Genomic DNA, 20,410 nt, shown 5'->3' on the forward strand with positions numbered 1-20,410 from the left:
CATACCCTATCTCATATAATTCATCTTTGTTTTTAATCGTTTCATCTGGTTTACTTATTTTGAAAGTTTTTATTAAATAATAATTTCCATTTGGCAAAATGTTCCATATTCCCTGTTTCTCCCCCTCCCGTGAACAACCCTGAAAATAGCATCAGAAGACGTAAGGATGATATGATGTAATAGATTTAGCAAATCCTTAACTGAAATTATTAATTATTTATCATCACTATTAATCCTTTACCATGATATAAACTTCAGTTTTTGGTAACTCCACTGAGATATCTACAAGGACTTCTAAAATATCCTGAGCTTGTTTCTAAAAATATTTCAAAAACTGAAAACTAATATATTTTCCAAGTACCAGGAAACGGGTAACGTCACAATGTTAGATACGTTGTGGAGTAAAATATTATGGTCAAACTACACTACTGCCAACCTAAAGGATATGTTAATAAACACTACTGCCAATCTGAAGGATATGTTAATAAACACTACTGCCAAAGTGAAGGATATGTTAATAAACACTACTGCCAATCTGAAGGATATGTTAATAAACACTACTGCCAATCTGAAGGATATGTTAATAAACACTACTGCCAAAGTGAAGGATATGTTAATAAACACTACTGCCAATCTGAAGGATATGTTAATAAACACTACTGCCAATCTGAAGGATATGTTAATAAATACTACTGCCAATCTGAAGGATATGTTAATAAACACTACTGCCAATCTGAAGGACATGTTAATAAACCACCCAGTGTGAATTTAAATTTAGTTTAATTGGTTACACCTCTAATATACTAACATATAGATGTGTACGTATTTAGGTTATGCTGTTTAATGTTCGTTTCTCTTATTAACACACCTTACTTTGTTGTAGGCTTTGACTTGATACGAACGTTTAGGCTAGATGACGTCACAAGAGGATTTCCAGGAATTCGGAGGGTAAAAGGCTCCAATAAAGTACAGAAAGCTTATCGTATAGGTCCGCGGAAAGCTAGATTGAAATTACCTATCAGGTGATTAATAAACTTTTGAAAAATTTGTTTGGGAAACTTTCGAGTTAATATTTTATTATTATTATTTAGGACTGGATAACATGCAGATAGTTACTGTGTACACTAACTTTAGGTACACTAGCATTATTTATGTACTGAGCATGTTACTATAAGTGAGGTTACTACAGTTATATTGATTCATAAACCAGATCTTACAACTATAATATCCACTTATCTGAAAGTTTATTATTTTTGCTAAAACGTTCTAGTTTCATTGTTTATTTCACGCTGAAAACAACTTAATATAAAAGTATTTTACGATAAGTAAAAAACTTCAGCAAAAGCTGAAAACTCGGAGGTGATGTACACACAGAACATATAAACAGATTATAACCAATCAGTCATTTTAAACAACACGTTATTACAAAAACAAAATGTGGATAATCTGTTCCATACTCTAGCATTTTATTATTCTATTTCAACAGTACAATGCGCCTTATTTTTATGCTATCATACAGTGAATAATTGAGAAATATTATTCCAAATATCATGTATTACACCTCATAATTAAGCTAAGTTGTTTGTTTGTTGTTTAACATTCTGAGTTTTCATACAAACTCATTTAACCTTAATAATAGTCGCATTGACCTTTGTGCAAGTTGTGCAATGTATCTCAGAACGGCTGGTATGGGTATTCCAACTTTTACTACTAAAGCAGAGAATAACGTTTCAACCTTTCCAGGCCATCTTCAGGTTAACTTTGTTAACGTTTTTCTCTGCTTTAATAGTAAAAGTGTTAATACCCATACCACCCGTTCTGAGATACATTTTTTTATTTCAAGTGGGTTTCTCGTCATCAAGAAGTCCTGCAATAGTCACGAGTGTTCCGTCAACCTCTTCACCTCTCCAGTTATCATTTTATTACATTTGTTGCAAGCTTTGGATCTCTGTCTTACTGGAAGAAAAATCCATTTTCAACGACCATTGTTCTTGATGGAATAATATCATGAAAAAAATGCTTGTATTTGTCAACAGTTAGTGTTTCATCAATTTTACTCAGATCTGCTCTAGAACTGGCTGAGATGAAGCCCACACCTGTACTGGGCTCCAAGGAGTGCTTTAGTGTAACATGTCTAGACTGGCCATGGTACCGTTTTGACTTTCATTTAATCTGTAAAAAGAACATTTATCCATTTCTGTTTACTCCTTATTCAAAGTTTGCTGTCTATTTCAGAAGCAGTGGATTTTGTACAGAAACGCGTCCAATGAGCTCACTTAGCGCTAATGTGTACACGCTATCTTACTTTCAGGAGATAACATTTAACGCCTGTAGTTGCAGTTAGGTCACTGACATGTTCTTTACTGGATTGTAGACTATCACTGGATTACTTAACGTCACTTTTGAAGGAATTGTATTTGCTGTCTCAACCACTTCTGTTATCAACAGCACTTCTTTAACATATCTTCTTCAATTTCTGTACAGCTGCTATTGAAACAAAGTTTCGTCTCAATCTGCAGCGTCGTCAGTCATATATTTAATTTGTAAACGTTTTTCATATGATATTTCTCTCTTGGGAGCTGTAAGTGCATATATCACGCTACATCGCGTACTTTTAGAGGTATTATGCTGCAGTGGCAATGTATTATTGGTTGAATGACAGCCATTACAATATAAACTATAGCACGTGGCTTTACTATGGTACAGTTCCTTTTTAATTAATAAAAATGGAAAATTCTGTAATTTGTGCACTTCATGTGCATTTTTATTCCCGGTTTCCATAAGTATTTTCATACTGTATATTTTTTATTTGTAATTAAAACCATTACATTTAAAATTTTTCGGACCCTGAAGAACAAAGCGATATGAATAATGAACTAATTGAGAGTTAGTTCATATCATTGTCATATCTTTGAACCATCGCCTGTTAGTACATTCACTCTATTAAAGAAAATGATATTTGTTTGGTAATATCAATATATATTGTATATTATCATTGACTGTGTAATGATACCCACTAAAGAAACAAGGGCTGTATGAAAACAATAATTTATAATGTTTCTATTCCTTTTCGCTTTTGTAATTAAATTCTTAACGACTTCATTAAGTTCAAGTTCCACATCCTTCTCTATGGAAAGCAATAATTGGCTCATTTAATCTTAAATTTTAAACCAAAAATTCATACGAAGCGGTAATATCCAAAAATCCTAAAACATAATAGTTGTTAGTATACCGTAAGACAGTTACATACCTAATATTATTGTAATTAAGTCAGTCAGCTCTGTGTGATACATACTAACGTACACATTGGATAATCTTTATAGTAAGATGGTATTATTAAATCATGAATTGTAATATTCAATGAGTGTATGCGAATGTTTACAAAAGGCTTAATAATAATCTTAATATGATTGTTTAATATTGTCTTATAATTGTGTTATGTATGTTAACTTAGAACCCTTATGCCAGTGTTTAAATATTGATTGATTTCTTTCGTATTTTTCCTTAAGCTCAATGTTTCCCCTCGGCTTGCCAGAAGAGTTTTCTTTTGTTGCTACTTTTCGAAAGCGGAATTTTTATAAGAAACCTTGGCATTTGCTTCGTATGAATGGACAGAGAGGCAACCCTCAGTTTGGAATTACAGTCGACCCTAAGACCAATCAACTTAATTTCTACATAGTGGATACCCAGGGGGAGCTGCAGACAAGGAGATTTCAAGATATAAATGTAGGTCATCTTATATGAATGATCACAGGCTGAATATAACGCAGTGTTTTCAGACACTTATGTATATGATATTTAACACTTTCTCTTAGATTTAGGTTACTCAGTGCTCCTTTTCTTCCTCTTATCAGACATATCCTTCTTTTAACTCAACTGATATTTTTATATCTAAGCACACGGTGATCCTTTTCTTCTTGTACACTTCATCTGTTTCTGATTATTTGAAACTTTCCCAAAGAAAGATGTTTTTTTTTTATTTGTTTAATGTATAAAAGGCTGATATTCTGAAACTGGTATTTCATGTTTTTTTTTATTTTAGTAAGCGTTATAATGAAGTTCAACGAAAGTGTCGGAAGCAATAATTAAAGTTAGATGGATATAAACAAGACTTACTTCTTTAAAATAGGGTTATGTTGAACGGTTGTAAATTCGTCTTACACAATCAGTTCTTCTGTTCATTTGTTAAAAAAAAAAAATTCACACTAGTTTTAAGTGTTTACCACCCAGTCCTTGTAGTTCCTTTGCGGCTAGTGCTAAAACATCTTTTAAAAATACACAATTTGAGGCACATGTAGATTAGTAACACCAGAGCCTGTGATTTTCGAACAGTGTAAATACCAGTGTTTGTTTCTTTTCTTACGACATTTTTTATTTAACGTTCACAGAGACAATATAACTGAAAAAATAAAAATAAACACATATAGCTTTCATTGGCTTCGCTCATTAGGCCTTTTCACACTCTTACTTTCTAAACTTAATTTTATTTTCAATTTTCCTTAAGTTTTGTCTTTTGGAAGTAGGTGGCGTCTCTGGAGCACGAACCCGTTCCAGTGAGATTCAGTACCACGTTTAAACTTGCTATACGTTAAACGTTTTCTTTGGCATCGGAATATTTTCTGGTTTGTTAACAAACAGACTTAGTACATCCTTCATAAACTTAGTGTGTTCTTTACAATTCGCTTAACTACAATTGTGTTCCAGATTTTTTTCACTTATGATTCATCACTTTGCAACAAAACTTTTATTTTTACCAGATGCTCTTACAATATCCACCAAATCATCAGACTAAACCAAGAAAACTTAAATAGTCCAATAAACCACTACTTCTTTCTTTCACTTTCTTCAAAATCAGTGGTAAACTCTTTTTCCAAGTGATGTAATTTGCCTCGTTTCTTTATGCACAGTGTAATCGTCTTCTATATTGTAATCCAAATAATACTGAGTTTTTTCTAATACTAGTACCACAGAAGTAAAATTATCTGTTACTAAATGTGTTTCCATTGATACATTCATTCATTTGTTTAAACCTTTCAAATGTTTATTCTGAACATGAAGCTGCTTAATAAAAGGATTTCGTAACTGGCGGTTAAATCTGAATTTGAAAGATTATAGGATAAGAAAATAACAACACATGAAACTTATATTCCTTCTTTTAAATCATTGAATTCTATAATAAAGCTTTAATTCCTAAGTCAACAAAATAACTTACAGATTAACGTCTATAGAAACGCATCTTTATTTACTGGATAAAGTCCCTTGAGCACATAAGTATTTTTTTTAATAAAAATACTAAGTTTTGAAAGCAACAAATCGAAAGGCTTAGAGATGTTTCATCGAGGAACGTAATTTAGTGTTTGTTTGTTGTTGTTGTTTTTTAATTTCGCACAAAGCTACTCGAGAGCTATCTGTGCTAGCCGTCCCTAATTTAGCAGTGTAAGGCTAGAGGGAAGGCAGCTAGTCATCACCACCCACCGCCAACTCTTGGGCTACTCTTTTGCCAACGAATAGTGGGATTGACCGTCACATTATACGCCCCCACGGCTGGGAGGACGAGCATGTTTGGCGCGACTCGGGTGCGAACCCGCGACCCTCAAATTACGAAGCGCACGCCTTAACGCGCTAGGCCATGCCGGGCCCGTAATTTAGTGAATTTATTTGTAACCCAAATAGAAATAACAGAACTGATTTAGAATTAAAGACAATAAAAATTGAAAAAAAAAAATTTGAAATATTTTAAAATCAGATAAGATAAATAAAAATATGATGTGTTTCATTTAAAGGGTTGTACTTTTTCAATAAATCAATACTTCTCTGTATCAAATATTTGAAAGACCCTTCCAAGCTTATATTTTTCATCTGTTTAATAAAAGAAACAAATATTATTTCTTCGTACTGTATTGTTTACGTAGATGCTCACAATGGAACCAAATGATAGAAAGCTATACAGAGCACAATAAAGGGTCAACTGAAGGTGATAGGCCAGAAGGAAGGTAAACGGTCAATCTCATCTATCTCCAACCCTTATAATACTCATTTACAAACACCAGTACTACAACAGTATGTCTGCGGACTTACAACTCTAGAAACCGGGTTTCAATAACACTGGAAGGCAAAGAAAGCACAGCTAACTCATTGTTTAGCCATATGCTTAATTACAAACAAACAAATAAACCAAAACCCTTTTACAGATGAAACTTGCAATTGTAACGCCCCAAGAGGGAGTATTTGAACTTGAAACTCGTCGAATACGAGTCGAGTGCCCAGAACATTAAATCATACCAGGTTATACCATTCTTGCATACCAAGTAATATCATCAGTAATAGAATAAACCGTTGTACTTTACCTCATACAATAAGTATTTTTGTTACTGTAAACAAAAAAAGGACATGAGCTTTAGTACAGACTTTTAAAACACTTGAATTATAAAACAGCTAAACAGTGTTCCAGTTCTCCAGTACAAAATAAGAACACTTACTAGAATTGAATAACTGACACTTTCTAGAACTGTACAGTATTTAACACTATATACAAAGATCCTCTTCTACTAACACTGAGACCAGTGGTTCTCAAAACCTTTTAGTCTGAGGGTCCATTGCTGTAAATAAAAATGTTTGAGGCTCCCCAGGTTATAAATATCCTAAAATGTAAGTTTAAAATGTCCTTCCCTTTACTTTAGCATAGTTATTGATAAACAGTGCTGTAGTAAAAACAATGACATGCTGTATCATTCGAGTAATTCAACATGTTTCATGTCAGCTTACTGCTTATTTAGAATTAAAGTGAATTCAGCATCTCTGTTTTTTTATCTATTTTTGGCAACCCTCCAGAAAAAAGCTTTTCGGCTCCTACTTTGGGAAACACTGCTCCAGACCATACAATCTTAATCTCTCCCTGGACCCAGCATGGCCAGGTGTGTAGGGAGCTGGACTCGTAATCTGAGGGTTGAGGGTTCGAATCCACGTTACACCAAAAATGTTCGCCCTTACAGTCGTGGAACTTTTATAATGTGATGGTCAGTCCCATTATTTGTTAGTAAAAACGTAGTCTAAGAGTTATCTGTGGGTGGTGGTGACTAGCTGCCTTCCCTTTTGTCTTACACTGCTAAATTAGGGACGGCTAGCACAGATAACCCTTGTGTAGTATTTCACCGAAATTCAAAAACAACCAATCTTCTCTCCTCTCACCCATTTCTTACACTATCTTAAGAATTCCTATTAAGATTCATCTTTCAGTTATCTTAATTTAGTCACTGCGATGAGGACTCTGTTTTCCTCTTACGTATCTGTTTTGTTCGTAAAGCATGTAAACCTTCATTCAAATACACGTATACATGTTTCTATTCAGGTTTATGTATATTATGTTAGGAATATAGGAATATGTAACTTGAAAAAAAGAATTACGTGTGAATGTCAATATCAAATATTAAAAGGTGTGCATTACGAAAGAAGAACATCATTCTCAAATATCTTAAAGTTTGGTTTGGATATTCGTTTTATTATGTCAACAAGTCTCGTGACAAAATCACAACCTATGCGAAGTCTAAATTGAGCGGCGTGTATCAGAACTACATTTTGACATTGTTTGAAGTTTCGTAGTTGTGTGATTCCACTGAAATTTCATTGATTTTAGGAAAAGTATATAACAACCTTTTAAGACAAAAAATATATTCAGATTAGGCATTTAAATTTTTTAAGATGAGCTAATAGCTTTGGAAAACCAAGAAACTTGGATCAAGATGGATAAGCAGGACCAACCAGAATTAGACCTGCAACAAGTCGTGATAACATTTCGTTGTAGTACTGTCTCTTTACATTTCCAATAATTTTAATTACTGTTAATGCAGTGAACTGTTTTTTATACTACCACAATAAAAAAGTATTCATTTGGTTTGCTTGCGTTATGCAAAAAAGATGGGTCCAGTGCGAGGACCAAATCCTACATTTTAGCGTTTTAAGCTTTCAAGCTTATTGCTAACCTTTTCTTCTGGAATTCATTGTTAACTCGCAATATCTATTAAAAATATTTGGTAGATATATGAACATATATATATGTGCCTATAGAATACCAAACTTTTTAATATAAAAATCAGAGTTCTGTGGTTTGGTCGTATTCATCTCTCATAATCTGAAATAACAAATATAAGGCTCAATTGGCTCCTTCATCGTTAACATTTGTTGCTAGTAAAACTCCCTAGTTTTTATCTTTGCTTAAATAACTTATTCTTGTGAGGTAATGGAACAATAAATTTGGTAACTCTTGCCAAAACACTCTTATAAAAAAATTGAAAGCACTACAAATATTTGGGTTTTCAAACTGAAGCAGTCAACTCTTGAAACTGAAAACAATTGACCAGATTGAGATAAACAAGTCAGTAAGACTTGTTTGCTATGAGGCTGCTCGTAGTCGAATTGTGACATTGAACTGTGGCTCTCTTAAAGTTGCGATACCGAAAATGCGGAGGATATTCAGTACCATGCTGAGGTTATAACCTTGGACCATCTGATACACTGTTGGCACGTTAACTACTAGGGCATTAATCAGATTTTGTCTCAAAGAATATACTTAAACTAAACCACGATTTACAATATATTGTAGGCATAACTATGCTGGTCAAAACCTAAATTATAGAACATATGAAAGTTAAACTTTGGTACATAAAAACGTTAGTGAAAATGTAAATGTTATGATGTTTGCGATGACAAAAACCCACTCTCTGAAGATGACCTAAAAAGGTCGAAACGTTGTTCCGTACTTTATTTTAATTAAAGTTTTAATACCCATACCAGTTGTCTTGAGAATACATTATGATGTTCATAAAAAGGAAAAATAATTTCGTGGTAAAATCAACTTCAGCTAGTGCATTATTAATTGACAATTACAATGACAAGAAATATTATTGAACTAGCTTTTGTTCGTCGGTTTTCTCGGAAAGGTGACATACCATAACTTCGGATTCACCTCAGGCTAGCAGGTATACGTGCAGACACCCTATTTATTTGTCTATTAAGGATAAGCCAATAGCTGACGCGATATCTCTCAACTATGTTAAATATGGCGAACCTTATGAAGACCTTTAGAGGTGAAAAGTCGTTGATAATGAACACGGTGATAATTGAGACGTTAGCAAGCGTTTAATTTTTTTATTCAAATTTTAAAACATTGTTTATCAAAGAGAAGTCATATTATAACGTATACGATTTTCTTTGATCAGCTTTTCACTATACAATCTTTTAGGATTAAACCATTATTCAAAAATGTCTTTATAAGCTAAACCATAAGTTATGAAACATTTAGAGGTACAACTTGGTTCTTTATTTCAGTCACACTATGGATGGGGAGAAGGTTCGTGTTCTTTTTACGTTTCCTATTGAGCCATATGCACTTTGCTCACTCACACCAGGGATTGAAACGAAAATTTGGGATTATAAGCTCGAGTGATAATTTTACCGATGAGCCACTCATGTGGTGGTGGTGGGTGTTAAGTAGTAATAAAAGTGGTTTAAATATGCAAGCAAAACATGAATATTCATGTGTTACGTAGAAACGCAAACATTTGCTGGATAATGACCAATCAAAATCCTGGTCTCACGAGTATGTTTTAATAAGTATCCAATTATATGTTTGTTTTATAACATGATAGCGAAATAGTATGTGCCATGGTTCAGCTTAAACTAGGGCGTTGACGGTGTTTTTCTCTCTCTATCTAAAAACTACAAACAAGCTTTCAGCTGAACCGTTAAGTTTTGCAGTTCTCGGGCACATGATAAACATGAGCACAACTCTAGCACGGTGAACAGTTGCCAAGAATACACGATTTCGTGAAGAATGAAGAACGACACCTGTTTTGCTAAAGCATTTTTATGGGAAATTCTTAAGCTTGTTTTTCATTTAAGCTGCTTACAAGTAGCAAGAAGTATTATTTTAATGTCTCTGTTAAAATGAGCTCTTAATGAAGTGATTATACAAATACACCAATTATTAAATAATAAATAATCCTCGAATATTGTACAATAAAAAGCCAAACACTGTTAACACGTACCTAACTTATATGTGGTAAGGTAATTTATAGATTTACTCCACGCAGATTACAAAGAAAGAAAAAATTAAAATGTTTGAAACACTATGTAAACAATATGATTTTAAGTTTTAAAACGCGTGCTCATGGGAACTTATTTGCAATATTATTTTTTGCTAATAAAGTACTGTATTGTATTACGTATTTTTGACAAACCTATTGAGACTGTCTGTCCCAGTTTCCAGTATTTAAATACTAGCGAGAGAGAAAGAGAAAAGACAGCCAATCATCAGCACCCTACCACGCTAAGGAATTCACTGTCACTCTTATAACGCATCTACTTAAAATGCGGGATTATTTTGTGGTACCACAATGGATTCGAACCAAGATAACCAGTTTCGTATTCCAAAGAAGACATAATGTCCATCTTTGAAAGTTTTCGTGATTTTTCAAGACTTGAAACTTATTCTTAGATCTACCCCCATCATTTCTGGGTGGCCTCGTGGGCGCGATTTTGTAAGCAAGCTACACCACACAAAGAAAGACGCCCCGAGCCATTCACTCCGAATTCTCCTGCGAAGTTCGGTCCTGATAATTTTAAAACTGTGAGAGGAGGTGGCAGACAAGCAAATACATACAGTGAATGAATATGAGGATAGGGTACACTACAAGAGCTTTGTAACAAGATTCAGTACGTATTCTACAAGTTCTGCTAATAAAATGTACAAGGAACATTATGCATCGATATAAATATGAAATATAGAATGATAGAATACAACTGATTCCCCTTCACACTAAGACATTGAGCATTTTTCTAGTTGAGCTACCCTGAAATAGTTGTAAGTTATTCTTCTGTCTGAACAATATAAGAAAGAGATGTAAAGACAGTATTTATTCTGGATGTGATTTAAACAAGAGTTTTTATTACGAGTCTGATACGAAATGCATAAAATATTGTAAATTGTTTGTCCGGTACAAACTACGAGGTGCTAACGGGTTTTCTATTCGTATTATTTTGTCAAAGCTACATAAAGGCTATCTGCGCTAGCCGTCCGTGATTTAGCAGTGTAAGACAAGAGTAAAGGCAGCTAATCATCACCACCCTCCGCCAATTCTTGGGCTACTTTTTTACCAACGAATAGTGAGATTGACCGTCACATTGTAACGCCCCCACGACTGAAAGGGCGAGCATGTTTGGTGTAACGGGGATTCGAATCCGCGTACCTCTGACTACGAGTCGAGTGCTCTAACCACCTGGCCATGTCGGGATTTTTGGAACAAAAAAAGGAAACTGGTTTAGAAATCTGGCGCGTTTTTTTTAAAAATTCAATCTATTTTGTTAATATAATTCAGTTCTCTCTATATATGGATTTATTGTCTTATAAGATTTAGTTCTGTGAATGAATCTAGCGCAATTACTTTATCTAATTACTGTCTTTACAATTTCGTTTACGAGACACTTGGACCAAAGGTTAGTTTTGGGCATAATGTTTTAGAGATGGTTAGGTAAATACGCATTATGCATCTATAATTTATTCAAGTTTAGTATATTGCGTATGGGATTAACAAAAAGAAAACATTTAATATTATATATGTTTATAAAATTGAATTATATATATATATGTCATTTCTACTTGTGATCTACTCAAACGTTTTTCAGTTTCAGTTTTATATGAAAGTTTTAGCCGTAGTGTCAATTTCATGATGAGTTCAAGTGTCAGTCTCATATTTGTCTCCATGTTTTTAAGCCTAATCTCTTTTTGCTGGTAAAAACGTCCAGGTAACTGAACGTAATCATTTATTAGAACGAATAAAAGAGTAAACAGCCCATTTTACAAATTAAAAACAAAAAGAATTTTGAATTCCTTTAGATCCTCTGATTTTACTGTGGAAAACTCAGCAACATAAAAATAAACCTAGTGTTTCAGACTGGTTTATTGGGGAATCATTTAGCGTTTTAGTTTTTCAACGAGTTGTATACACAAACCACTTTTACAAATAGTTCCATACGGAAACGCTGATGTTATCGAGAAAGAAAAACTAAAGGAAACCCTCAGCTTGTTTATAACATGGCTCTCGTGTGTTTTTCTTGGCTGTTTTGACCGTTTTCTGAAGTGGTTATGTATGGTAATGTTTTACACAATTTACTTTAACTGCGCTTAGGGATTCTTCTTGTTGATTTGAGAGCAGTTGCAAGATGTTAAGATGTTTTAATTAGGCAAGAAACTCTTCCAACGATAGTGTGTGAAATGATTGATACAATACTCAACTAAATCATGTGTTTTTTATTAAGTTTTCTTTAACCTGGTTCAAGATAGCTATAAAAAAAGTGGTTATGAAGCGAAGAATGCTTTATAGTTAACGCAGTGTTTGGGTTTTAGCTTGTGCGCGTGGAAATTTGGCAGCTGTCGTCATGAATAAGGCCAAACTTGCGACTTGTCATCGAAAAAGCGCGCATAGTAATCCAATTTCTATAGTAGTGAAGATGGTTTTCTGGTATCCAGGTCACGTATGGCTATCATTACAAAATTAAGAGCTGGTTTTTTACTTGTTAGTCAGTTAATGGGTTTATGCTATTTATAACATCTGGGATGTGGAAAACCGGTATGTTGGAATAAATTTAAGGATAAATATATTTTCCATCATGATCTAGATTTTCATAAACTCCAATGTAGTATACTTTAATATATAAACAGAAATCAGAATCAAAAACAAATATCTTGAAGTCATTGATCAAATATTTAATTCGTGATTAAAAATCACAATAATTGATTTACCACAACTTCGCAGTATTTCTTAAAGATAGACAATGGGATTGTTTTAACCTTGTTTTCTTTTTTAAATTTCGCATAAAGCTACTGAAGGACTATCTGCGTTAGCCGTCTCTAATTTAGTAGTGTAAGACTAGAGGGAAGGCAGCTAGTCATCACCATCCACCGCCAACTCTTGGGCAACTCTTTTACCAACGAATAGTCGGAATGATCGTCACATTATAACGCCCCCACGGCTGAAAGGGCGAGCATGTTTGGTACTACCGGGATTCGAACCCACGACCATCTGATTACGAGTCGAACGCCTTAACCTACTTGGCCATGCTGGGCCTATGTTTTAACTTTTCAATCTCATAAATTGAACATTTTATACGAAATAAAATCTTATTAACAATTAACTTTTGATACTAATCCTCTAGAATTTATCATGTGTACAAACTCTTGTAAAGAGATATAAAAATAAAGAAATTTCGCACGAAGCTATTCGAGGGTTATTTGCCCTAACTGTTTCTAATTTAACAACGTTAGACTAGAAGAACGACACTTCTTGGACTACTCTTTTGACAACGAATAATGGAACTAACCGTTACCTTTTAGCGCCTTCACGGCTAAAAGAGTGAATATATTCGGTTATGGAATTCGAACCGAACCCGCGATCAGCAGAACGTGAGTCGAGTGCACTTAACAAATCACGCCATGAAAAGTGACCTTGGAAGCCATTCTGCTAATAAAGTGGATTCAAATTACACCACATAACTAATAAATTCTTTATGAAATGTTACATGTAATGATAAAGCACTCCTAAGTAATTTATGAAGTTTTATATTGGATTACACTTTCACCAAAGTACAATTCATTTTAAAGGAGTGGATTCCTGTTTATTCCCATGTTTCATAGATGTTTTTTAAATTTGTTTAAATAATTTGTGAGTTTTGGGTTTTCTTCTTCCACAAACGAACTTCTGATGTTTTGGGTAAACAACAACGTGTTATTTATGATTATGTCACAAGTACTTTGTTCTTTGCAATAATAACACTGCATAACAAAGGTTTTGCTTTTTGAACACTGTTGGGTGTTCCTTATAGATTTTTGGCTGCTGATCACGAAAATCACATCCAAATTTGCCCATCTTCCGTTTTGTCATGTTTTTTCTTATACTTGTGTCCAAAAATTTTCGTTTCTGTAAGAGACCTATGAACAATGTTTTGTGCAGTCTTGGCATGTCCAGGCATGAAATCAGACTAGTGTGGAAGCTGTTCTGTGGAAGAAAACAGCCCGGCATGCCTGGATAGGCCGGAGCCAGCTTGACACTGTCTCAAAAGGCTATAAAAGTGGCTTCCATACACAGATGCTGCTCATTGGATTAATATAGACCTTACAGTGTGTACATATTGTTGCAGAATATAGCATTACCTCAGTAGCACTGTAACAAGTAAGTTAAATGTTATAGACGTTTTACAGGACGATTGATGTCAGTCAATTTGTCTCGTCAATGTCGTAACAGCCGCGATACATTCTGCTAGATTTGTGGCAAGTATGCGCTTGTTTATCACAGACGCTCAATGACTACTCTTGTGAAGAAAGCATATCATCTGCACTTCGGCTGTAAAATTGGTGATCAAAACCAGGAATGGGCGCCTCACATTTGTTGTGCGGTATGTGCTGTTTTTCTCAGAGCTTGCCTCAGAGGCACTCGAAAGACTACGAACGAAAGACGTTTGTTGTCCCGATGATATAGTGAGAACAAAAAAAACATGTGACGGACTGTCACTTCTATTTGACTAATGTGTCTGGTTTCTCTACCAAAACCAAAAAGTCAATTTAATACCCTAATCTGTCTTCAGCAATGAGACCCGTGCCACATGACGACAGTCTTCCAAATTCGAAACCACCAGAGGAATGGACCTCAGACGAACCAGATGAAGAAACTACAATGCAGGGAACTGGCGGAGGCATTGATCCGGATTTTAAACCGTGTTCCTCAGGCGATCCACATTTTATGACACAGTTAAAATTAAACGACGTGGCCAGAGATTTGGGTCTGTCAGAAGCAAAAGCCGAATTGCTGGGTTTGAGACTTCAGGAATGGTGTTTGCTGTCACCAGGTACGAAACTTTCTGTTTTTCAAAGCCGCCAAAACGATATAACCAAATTCTTTGCATAAGTTGACAGTCTCTGTTTCTGTGTTGATATCGAAGGATTGTTCTCTGCTTTGAGTTGTGACTATGACCCGCAAGAGTGGCGTCTATTTATCAATGTTAAGCCTCAAAGCTGTTCTGTTACACAATGACAACGTTCACCCTTGAATACCTGTTGGCTATGCAGCACACATGAAAGAAACCTACGAGAACATGGAAATGTTGCTGAAGCACATCCAGTACAACAAGTACAATTGGAATATTTGTAAAGATCTGAAAGTCGTTGCTCTGTTACTGGGACTGAAGCTCGGCTATACAAAGTACTGTTGTTTTTTCTGTGAATGGAACAGTCGTGCCAAAGAGTCACATTATTCTAGACAGAGCTGACCGCTCTGTAAAAAGTTAATTCCAGGACAGAAAAATGTGGCGCATGAACCGCTTGTTGACCTGGCAAAGATTTTTTTGCCTCCTCTTTATATAAAATTGGGACTTATGAAGAATTTCGTGAAAGCAATGGACAACGAAGGCGAAGGTTTTCGTTATTTAAGACAGATGTTCCCAAGAATAACTGAGGCCAAGATCAAAGAGGGCATTTTTGTTGGCCCTCAGATTAGACATGTTATGAGTGATAAGCGGTTCGAAGATCTGTTAGTTGGGCCGGAAAAGATTGCCTGGAAAGCCTTCAAAAACATTGTTGACAATTTCCTTGGTAATTACAGAGCCCCACATTACATTCAGCTGGTAGACAAACTTCTTAAAGCATACAAAACAATGAAGTGCAACATGTCACTCAAGATTTATTTCCTCCACTCACACTTGGACTTCTTCCCCGCAAATCTCGTTGTTGCCAGTGACGAACACGGTGAAAGGTTTCACCAAGACATTGCTACAATGGAAAAACGATATCAGGGCAAATGGAATCCGTCAATGTTTGCTGACTACTGTTGAACACTGCAACGTGATGCACTGGACATTGAATACAAACGAAAATCAGGAGCAAAACACTTTTAATTATGTTGAACTTAATAGCGTATTAGAAACATAAATACAGTTAAATACGTTATTGACGGTAAACAGTTAACTGTATATTTCTCAGAGTTCCTACATGATGAAGCAAAACCAAAACTATATTTGTGCATACCCATCAGGTACTTGTCACAATCAGCAAAACCTTTTCAGGAAGCAAAACTTTTCAAAAAATTGTTGTGCAGTGTTATTTTTCAAGATAATTGGATTAACATCGCATTTATTATTGTATCACTGAATTTAATACGAAACTTCTTGAATACAATGATTGTCGGTTGAACGAGGTCTATTGGTTATTGTTTTGAGCTTCGGAGCAGGAAGTCCGTGATTCGAGCTGCTGTTGTACACTTTTCATACTTTCAGCTGTAGGGATGTTTTTCTTGTGAAACGTATTCCCTCTATTTAGTTGAAAATAGTCGTATGGGCAGCGAATGTCAGTGATTGGTTGTTTTCCCTTTGGTCAACAGTTCTAAATTACGAATGGTTATACCTGAATTTTGGATGTAATTAAAATAGTCACCAGTTGTACGTTGTAGTCCTTAATTTGGTGCGCGTGCTGGTCCAAAATGCAAATTAGTGATGTGCAACGTAACATTCGAAGTCATACCAAACATAACACGTTAAGCTAACAGAAACGTTTGAGGACCATTGGTTTAACCTATGTATAGCATAAAGTGTTGCTATGTCGAGTTGAAGTACCAACACAAGAAGGCCCAGCATGGCCAGGTGGTTAAGGTGCTCAACTAATAATCTGCGCTTGCTGTCCCTAATTTAGCAGTGCAAAACTAGAGAAACGGCAGCTAGTCACTACCACCTATCGCCAATTCTTAGGCTACTCTTTTACCAACGAATAGTGGGATTGAGCGTTACATTATAACGACCCACGGCTTAAAGTGTGAGCATGTTTGGTGTGATGGAGATCCGAACTTGCGACCCTCGGATTACGAGTCGAGTGTCTTAACCACTTGGCTATGCCGGACCCGTTTGAGAAAAGGAAGCTACATTTTTTACTCAAGTCTTATACGTGTAATGTTAAAATAAAGTGCTAATCTTAACCTTAAAAAAAATAGGTTCATTGTAAGAGTTAACCAAGTAAAAAAAAAAGCAGTTTTATTCATGCTTAATATCAAATGTAAATACAGGGTGTTCGGAAAGTCACTGCAAAGTTTTGTCTGTTAATAAATGTATAAGTGCACAGTGACTTTCCGAACACCCTGTATATTCCCACACACAGAGATATAAAGAAGATTTTTATTTTTTGATCCTGCATGTATCGATTAATTACTATTTCACTGAATTTACTGTTTAGTGTGTGTTTTTTGCCGTTCTAATTTATAACACAATTTATTTTGGATATTTCCAATAGGTGGATGACAAACTGTGGCATAAGATACAATTCAGTGTGTTCAGAGATCGGGTTACTTTATACGTTGACTGTAAAAAAATGTCAACATTACCAATTGATCAACCTGGACCAATTGACGTGAATGGGGAAATTATTGTTGCACAGTTCGACACCAAGAAAGAAAAAACTGTACCAGTAAGTTTGGTCTAGAAAACTAATGTGTTAAGATTAAAATAACGGTCTGTTGTCATAAAACTGAAACTGTATTATTACCTTAATAAAACAATTTTAATACAAATACGTTTTGAATATTCTTCAAATAAGTATGAGTTAGGTCGAGACATCTCATTTTGTTTCAGTGATTTACTGCACTGAATGCATTCATTTCTAGTTCTGTAACTTTCCTTGTAAAGATTCAATATAACACATTAAACCACGTGGTTTGAAATCAGAAATTGAAGTTTGGTGATTGTCATATCATTATCTATAGTGATGATTCGGTTTTTACGTATGAACATATAATTTCTGTCTCAATTATATTATTATTGTATAATCATTACTAATCATCAGGCGTATTATTGTTATTAATTATATTATAGCTATTAAGTATCATTTCTATTTAATTGATTGTAAATAAGCACAGTAGCCTCTATGTGCTCTGCTTACCACGGGTATCGAAGTCCAATTTTTAGCTTTATGAGACCGTAGACATACCGCTGTGACATTGGGGGCTTATATTTGTTATATTGTTATTAGTAATTGTATTATTGTTGTTATTAATCTTACACTTATATTTACTATATTGTTGGTATTTTTATTGTATTATCGTTACTAATTTGGCCACTAAAAGCGTGCAATTGCTCTTTTTTATTTAACAATAAAGTAACCGAATTTCTAATCGGGTATATTGTAATTCAAAAAAACAAATGGAAACTGTCAATTGGACCAAAACACTGGTAACTTAAAGTTTTCAAATTATGTACTTATGAAGTATGAACTATCCATTTTATGCAGGTACTAACATGTTTCTTGATATAGTTTTTGTTATTTCACCGGTACTAATGACTCGCCAGATTTTGTAACTGAAATTGTCCACTTAATTATAAACTAGGATAATATAAATTCTTGGCTTTAAACTTCTAATAAAACAGCTCGGTGATCCGTCAATAGTCCTCTTATTAAACTGGTTAACCCTAAACTTACCCAAGCGTCTTGGACCCAACCGTGTTTTAACACATTTTTCTACACCATTTATGCACCACACTGATTGAATATTTATGACTTTGCTGTTTATAAGATCATTAGTAGTGTACGAGCAACAAGAAGAACTAATAAAGTCATCAGTATTGAAACTAATTCCGTTAATTGTTACTGAGGTCCACCTAAGAATGTTACCTAGAAAATGTTTGGTTTCACCTTATTTGTTTGAGTTTGTGACACTGAATGTTGTAAGACAACATCGTAATAACTCAAAAAGGTGTAATACGTGAACCACAGTGCTATATAACTGTATAAAAGCAAGTTGGTAATATTAGGGTTACATAAAAATAGATGCTTGTATTAAGTGAGCCTGATAGCTTAGTCACAACGTTTGTTCTTAGTGCGAGTTCGAATCTTTGTTTCACTTCTTTAAGTCGGTTCGTAAAACGTTTATTCATTATTTTATATCAAACGCTCTTTTATTTTTCTGTGTTCATCATAAAATAGTAAATATTGTGTATTTTAAAGCAGCAGTCGCTCACAGCAAGTATATTTGTTTAATGTTATTTTAGATAGACCTACAGTGGATGGTTATCAGCTGCGACCCCTCGCGGCCAGAGAGAGAAACCTGTGACGAACTTATTGTAAGAACAGTTTTCTTATGTTTGCTTGTTTTTATTTGATTGGTTATGAGATATTTTCTTTCTATTTTAATTTTGAACTGAATATCACGTGAATATCAAATATATTAAGTACTATTATGACGATATATTTGTCAATATATCGATTTTCATTATGGAGTCCAACTCATTTTTTAAAAGGATTTTATGTAAGAGCGTGAAATTGTATGCTATTACTCTTGGACTACAGTTTATAAAGAGATTTCGGTTTTTTGCTTACAAGAATAAAATTATGTTATTTTCAAATTTATATAATAATCATATTTTATTTTGATAAGGAAACAACGAAGAGTTTTGAAACACATTTAAAGGCAACAACAGGTGAAAACATGTAACAAAATATCAAGAAAATAAACTGTACAAAATTAATGGATTAATTCGTGGTTTTACTTTTTGTTTTTAGATTCCTAAAGAACAGAGAAAACCTGAACCAACGGATGTTGAGGCTTGCATAACTTGTCCACCCGGACCCTCAGGGTCAAATGGCACGCAAGTGAGTATTATCTTAAAATGAAAAACTAAACCAGTTTACCCATCAATTGTTCTCAACCACATACATAAAAATTTTATAAGTTAAATTATGTTAAAATTATAATAAAATATATACACAGTATTTCGTATATCTTGCTGATGATTTCGTTGTCTCCTTGGCGCTATATCACTAGTAGCGCCACCTATCTACTATTCATTCACAGTATTTTCCACTATCTGCCTTTCGATAAAATTAATATACTGTTGCAGGAGCAAATGATGATAGATTTCTATCGCTTATGGTTGTTTTGAAAATTTGTCCTTTCATACGTTAGTAAAGTAAATCATATCGAAACGAGTATAGGATGTCTCTTATTTTCTAAACTAAGTTACAAACTCAATATTTTGTGATGAATATTACAGAATGTTAATGTTTCTAAGTATGTTAGTTTTCTTTTTTATTTTGTTTTCAACGTAACCTGGTTGACATGTTGTTACATATTTTTCTTTACTTTCACTCACAAGTTTATATAATGATAAACTGTAATGTTTTATAAGGATCATCTATAATTGTAATATAATGTATTTTTATCCATGTCCACGTAAAGCAAGAACGATTTTACGAGGGTTCTGTTATGAATGAAACTAACAAAAAGGCAAATTAATATAGATTAATAGGCAATTTGCCCCTTATGTTCTACAGGTTTTCCTGTCATTATGATTGAAGATTTAACGATATTGATTGACAAATAAAAACATT

At 34.2% G+C, this 20,410-nt stretch overlaps 1 protein-coding gene across 3 annotated transcripts in view; it reads left to right on the forward strand.

Annotated features, from left to right (window-relative positions):
* The window catches only part of LOC143239450 (uncharacterized), a 123,809-nt gene that overhangs the window by 51,601 nt on the left and 51,798 nt on the right, over window positions 1-20,410 (forward strand). For 2 of the 3 annotated variants that reach the window (XM_076480522.1, XM_076480523.1), the window contains 5 exons: window positions 884-1,022; window positions 3,510-3,726; window positions 17,321-17,494; window positions 19,072-19,143; window positions 19,583-19,672. In XM_076480522.1, coding sequence (XP_076336637.1) covers window positions 884-1,022; window positions 3,510-3,726; window positions 17,321-17,494; window positions 19,072-19,143; window positions 19,583-19,672 — 692 coding nt within the window. The remainder of the gene's footprint in view (window positions 1-883; window positions 1,023-3,509; window positions 3,727-17,320; window positions 17,495-19,071; window positions 19,144-19,582; window positions 19,673-20,410) is intronic. The other variant, XM_076480524.1, reaches the window with a different exon arrangement.

The sequence above is a fragment of the Tachypleus tridentatus genome, chromosome 13 (assembly GCF_004210375.1).
Source record: "Tachypleus tridentatus isolate NWPU-2018 chromosome 13, ASM421037v1, whole genome shotgun sequence".
Classification (NCBI taxonomy): Eukaryota; Metazoa; Arthropoda; class Merostomata; order Xiphosura; family Limulidae; genus Tachypleus; species Tachypleus tridentatus.